General features: G+C 42.4%; 1 protein-coding gene across 3 annotated transcripts in view; it reads right to left on the bottom strand.

The window, feature by feature from the left end:
• Positions 1 to 231: 231 nt before the first annotated feature.
• Positions 232 to 6,000, bottom strand: part of lrrc49 (leucine rich repeat containing 49) — a 28,205-nt gene continuing 22,436 nt past the window's right edge. For all 3 annotated transcript variants that reach the window (XM_031848347.1, XM_031848348.1, XM_031848349.1), the window contains 2 exons: positions 3,842 to 3,995; positions 232 to 1,053 (listed from right to left, as the gene is read on the bottom strand). In XM_031848347.1, the coding sequence (XP_031704207.1) occupies positions 838 to 1,053; positions 3,842 to 3,995 (370 nt within the window). In that variant the 3' untranslated portion in view covers positions 232 to 837. The remainder of the gene's footprint in view (positions 1,054 to 3,841; positions 3,996 to 6,000) is intronic.

The raw sequence follows: 6,000 nt of genomic DNA, 5'->3' as shown, positions 1-6,000 counted from the left end.
ACACACACACACACACACACACACACACACACACACACACACACACATATAGAACCTGGGCCTCACCGGAGACCGATGGTCTACGAGATGTTGATAATGCTGAAGAGGGGGAGTATTAACATATTTTAGATGTTATTCTTGCGCCTAACGAAACAACTGATCTGAACCCACTTGACTTCTTCACTCCTGTAAAAAAAAAAGAAAAAAAAAAAAGGTTTCCAGAGAGAGCAATAGTGTTAATACAGAGTCTTTTAATACTAATAAGTACAATACAGAAAATCAGTGGTAAACAAAGAAAAAGTCCTTGTCCTTGTTTGTGCCCTCCTTTTATACGTCAGACAGGAGAAAGTGAGTGAGCGATGCATGAAACATTATTTAAGACACAGAAAAATCACTCGATAGTCTCGACAAAAGAGACGCGGGTCATTTTCAGCTGATGACAGTTACGGTGAAGAGGGGTCATTCAGAAAGCTTTTAAAGTGCAGCTTGCTCCGTAGGGGACCACGATGCACTGTGACCCGACACGTCCCCTTTCACTCTCTTCAAGTATATCACAGCTCCAAGCATTGAAGAATCGAACGGATTGTTTTTAGTGGAAATCTACATTCTTTGTCATGACAATTCCTCTAAATCAGTCTGCATCCTCCTTAAAGAGCTACACACTCGTCGGGGAAATACACCTTTCCGTTTCTACCGATGATCACAGCTGATAGTCGGTGATAAGTTACTGAGTGATGACGTGTTAAATAAATGAGTTTGTGATGGCACCCCGGGAAAAGCTATGTCCACGTGTGTTGGTGTGTGTGTGTGGTCTTAAGTGTGAACCTTTGGTCCTCTTCACTTGGTCTCAGAGAGCTTGGCGAGGCTGGCTTGGCGGAAGGCTGCCCGGTCCCTCATCTCCAATACGCTGTCCCTCACCATCTCTGCAAACATGGAAGGCCAGAGCTTGTGCAGGGCCTCGCCCTTCAGATTGGTGTCGGACGCCCTTCGGACCAACTCTTGGTGATACTGCTCTACCATGGCTGCGCGGTCCGACGACTCCACAGTGCCCTCCTGCGAGGAAAACGAAGAGAACATCGTTCATGTTGATTTATGGTGTTGAAAGGGCTTAAAGGTGAGGTGCAGTGGCGGGAAAACCACGGTAAGAAAAAGGTAAAGATTGCACACTAGGTACTACTATTGACAGAAACAACGTGGATCTAGGTCATGGGTCGGCAACCTGCGGCTCTTTAGCCTCTCTGTTGCGGCTCCCTCAGGTCCCCAACTGGCGCACCGGATCCGGACCCAGGAACTAAAAAACGATAGATAATTCGTAATTATATATATTGGGCACAGAGTTTAAACTTTAACCGGCGCCTCTTATTCAGCCGTTACGGCACTTGTTCGGCGGTGCAGGAAACACACCGACCAATGCATTGCAAATCACATCAGGTGATGCAGATCAGCCAATCAAATATGGGTATTCTGACAAGTTTCCCGACTCGAGCGAGGTTTACACACACCGTGACACACGGGGGAGAGACGAGGAAATAGAAAGAAGAGCAGGGAAATTGCGCCAATCGAAGAAGTTATCTCACATGACTCTCTCCAAAAAGAGAAACATGTTCAGAGAGAATATAATTTATAAGCAAGAATGAACAGAATCTTATATGTTAATTATTCCCACAGGCAGTTAAATTCTCTACCCCTATCAAGCGCTTTTCCCTGCAGGTGGCGAATCATGATTTTCAGAACCCCGCCCTCTGTAAACTATCAATGGATAAATCCAAAAAAAGAAAAGTCACGAAGGAAAATAGAGAGTTTAACTCTGCGTGGACGTAATCATTTGCTTTCACTGCCAACGATGCTGGCTTACCTGTATGCTTCTAGAACAAGCACACAGCATGTGCTGAAAAGTGTCACGCTGGAGATGAGCGACAAAGAGCGATTCCTCAGCTGCTGCAGCAAACTGAGCTCTTCATAAGAGTTTGATATTGTTAGAACAGCTAAAATTGCAGTAAAATGTGAAGAATTGTCTTTATTCTTGTTGTATATTTTCATAAATACAACAAACTATAGTTTTTGTATATATAATATAACTATATATATATATAACACTTTATAAGCTGTGATATCAAATAGCTTTTGCGGCTCCAGACAAATTTAATTTGGTGGAAAATAGGACAAAATGGCTCTTTGGATAGTAAAGGTTGCCGACCCCTGATCTAGGTAAAAAAAAAAAGGAAGTGTTCTCATAAGATGTATCATAAGCATAGTTGCTGAAACAGGATATTGATTCTTTAGAATGTAAACAAACAGGTGGGTCAGTGCTGTCTGAAAACAGACTATTATATTACCAAAATGATTGACACAAAATGCTTATTAACAGAAGTCAAAATATGTTTTCAATGTCCGATGTCATTTTTGAAAATCCCGTCCTGAAGTTATGTCTTAGAGAGATGTGGAATAACTTTGAACTGCTTTACTTTTGATGACTTGAGGTGAATAAACTTTAACAGAAAGAAATGTTCATCTTGCAGTTGCCACCACCTCCTGCATGCTGTGTGCAAAGTTGTACTGTCGCGCTCGATCTGCACAAACACAACAGCTAAAGCACCACTGTATGCTCTCTTGGTTTGAATGGAGGTTGAGATTGTATTAAATTTGATTGCTTTAAATTGTTGGCATTGTTCGCTGATAGAATAAAACCTTCTCGACTGCCGAGTGGGCTGGTGTCCCAAATCCTGATTATTTATTGTGTTGGAAATGAAGATGGAGATATGTTTGGGGCTTTAAACCACAACACAATGGCACTGAAAGTGAAATCAGATGCGGTGATGAAATAGTGCATTCAGGGTACATCTGCGATTGCAGGTTGCCAAAGTGATATGCCCGTCTGTGAAATGCACACACTCACAATTATGCAGGGTGGGTGGCGTGTGTTGATCCCCTGTCTAATGGTGCGCTTGATTTGGCGTATATTGATGCCTTTTACAAGTAAATACTGGTAAGCTGGGTAACACGTTCCTGACTTGGTGGGTTCTAGACTTCTTTGTGAAAGCTCACCTAGCAACGCAACATCAAATCCTCTTTATTGGTTGAACCGATGTTAAAGAGACGTGTTTCTGACATATAGTGGGCAGGGTTCGTCAGTAAGGGTTGTCAGGTTGCAATTAGCAACAATTTTGTGGAACTGGTAACCAATTCTTGGCCTTTGGTTGCCATCAGTCGCAACCACTCTTTAAGGTAACATTTTACAAATATTTGTTGCATTTAAATATTGCTGTGACACTCAGAACCAGATCCAGACAACGCTGCACACAGGTTTACCCGCGTGCGCACCGGCATCTATTTTAGAGACAATGGCGAAGCAAATAAAGTTGTTTGCAGGGTGAAAAGTTTGACCAACCCGTCACTAGTCACTAGGCAGCACATCCTGCAGAACCACGGAGCTAGACGAGCACTGGAGGTCGAAGCAACACGGGCACGATGACGTAATGAGGTGGAAGCTGCAAGAGCTGGCACACTCACCATGATGAACACCGCCATTCACAAAGATTTTCATTATTAAGTTAACGTATTACTGCATAGCATCCTAATTACTCAAAATATATGGTGGCTAAAAATGGCAACCATATTTTCATATTTTGGCAACCAAAAGCTGATGCCTCCAGCCTGGCAACCACTTTTAAAAGTTGGTGTTGAGTCCTGGTGGGGCTTAGGTTAGTCGCTGTAGAACTCAACAATGCCATGGTGGCTTTTGGTAGACAAATGGATTAATGTGGGACCCGAGCTAAACTAACTAACTAACTAACTGTTGTTGCAGTCTCTCAAACTACTAGTAAAACAAAACAGATCTGACCTCAAGGCTCTCTGCACTGCAGTCTCTGCTTGGGTAGTTGAACAGCGCTCTGCTCAGGCCTTCTCCCATGAGCTTCCCATTGTCTCGCAGCTCCTCCGGACTGAGTCCTGCCCGCCGGCCACGCCCCTCCAACAGGAATTGCAGCTGGCGCTTCCTTCAGGGTGAAGAGAGAAGAGTGAGTCAGACACAGAGCGAGCACACACACAGACACCTGGGGGTGATGCAGTGGCAGAAAAGGGAGTAACACCAAGTTACTAAAAATGTGTTCTTGCGTCCATCAAATATCACTTTCTCACCTTAGAATCAAACTCTCAAATTTGAACGTCAGTGTTTTTAAGTGCTTTAAAAGTGATGTAAACTACATCAAATGCAGCTGTCTATCAGTATGAAATCTCATGTGTTGCACTACTGCACCAACATGTTCCACGGGCTAGTGCCAGGGTGCTGAAATAGACTTTTCAGAGTAGGCTGGAGGCAAAAATTCCATATAGGATCATATGGGTTTGTGAAGAGTGAGTGTGAGTGTGTGTGTGTGTGTGTGTCCCAAAACGCATTTGTGTGTTTCAGTCACACATCATGCTGACGAATAAGATCATATGCAACAGGAGCAATAAGCATTATAGCGTGTACATTCATTCCACATTCATTCTCGATATGTTCCTTTCAGTGAGACCCCATAGTGATAAAGTGTGTTAAGTAGAAGAAGTGAACTTTCCTCGTTCTCAACAAGGTCAAAGGTCAACAGAGATCAAACAACCAACAGATCGAACAAACCTTTTCTAGTGAAAGGCCTGTCTTTCTTTACAATGAAAATACCATTCATCCGGCCATTTTGGGTATTGCCACCATTCAAATAGCAAACGTTTTGCGTGGAATTGAGATGTTAGCAAGTTAGCATTAGCTTAGCAACACTAGCAGGGGAGTGATGACTACAAATAGCCCCATTAGGCAGAGAAGAGCGGCACTATAACTTTTTTTCCTTCAAACAGTTTGCCATGAAAAACCTGGCCAAATGATTAATTTTACAGGAGCCACAGCAAACTGTGAACAAAATCCTACAGCTATGGATTACAAGCAGCATAATAAATCATTATAAAAATATTAGATACCATCACATCTGGGTCAAATTGAATTGTTTTCAGATACCTTTCATCCTACTTGTTTCTTATGCTGCAAAATTAGACCCAATCTACTAAATTAATGTGTGAAAGAATTTAGTGTAATGAGATCAGGAATAAGGAAGTGTCGGTTAAAGTGATTGTTGACACAGAACACGTGACGCGCATTAACGTGAGCAAATGAAACTTACACTCCATTGTGTTTCCTGCAGATGTTATAGTTGTTATCTCATTTGCCTTTTCCAGTATTTTTGTATCCAGAAAAAGCACTTTATGTGACATCCAGCATACAGCAGGAGGGTTGTGTTAGATAAGAGGACAAATCTAACAGCATTTAGTGAAATAAATGGAAATATTGACTTAAGGGGTAATGACTGCATGCAGTGATTAAGATTTCAGTGTCGATGCGAAAATAATCTCTGGCTTCGGGCTGTTGTGTACTATCTATCCACAGACGTTATCATTATCTATGCATGAATCAGGATGAGATGCAGCCAACGGTTGTGCTAAAGTTTACTCGTTCATTTGCAGTATGAGGGAAATTGAGGACAAGTTGGCAGCTCAAATGCATAACTGGGCTCATGTACTGCTTAACAGTAAGTGACATTAAAATGGAAATTGTTTAGAGAGCGACACGTAATACAGATTTCTTCCAGAGTCAGATGATTCGATCTGGCAATTTTCCAATCTTTGAGAGGAGCAGTGATACTGTGCGCAGCTTTGCTTTTGACTTTTAGGCTTCCCATAACTAACCAGATGATAGGAAACTTTTTTTTTTTTTTTTAAGTTCTTGTGTGTGACAAATTCAGCAGATTTCTGCTTTGCGACGATGTTTTTTTTTGGGAGTGACAGACCTCGAGAGCTTTTGGCTGGGGAGAGAGAAGAATGTTTGTGTCAAAGTGCCAAGTACCCACCCTTTTACCCTGAGACACAGTCTAATTCCCCTGGCTCCTCGGTGCCAGGCTCCGTCTCACTGTCTCACACAAACACACAAACACACACACACACACACAAATGTATACACGCATACACACGTTAATA

Source organism: Anarrhichthys ocellatus, unplaced genomic scaffold (assembly GCF_004355925.1).
Source record: "Anarrhichthys ocellatus isolate YVR2014 unplaced genomic scaffold, GSC_Weel_1.0 scaffold8, whole genome shotgun sequence".
NCBI lineage: Eukaryota > Metazoa > Chordata > Actinopteri > Perciformes > Anarhichadidae > Anarrhichthys > Anarrhichthys ocellatus.
The sequence above is the reverse complement of the archived record's forward strand: the minus strand, read 5'-3'. Positions and strand labels throughout refer to the sequence as shown.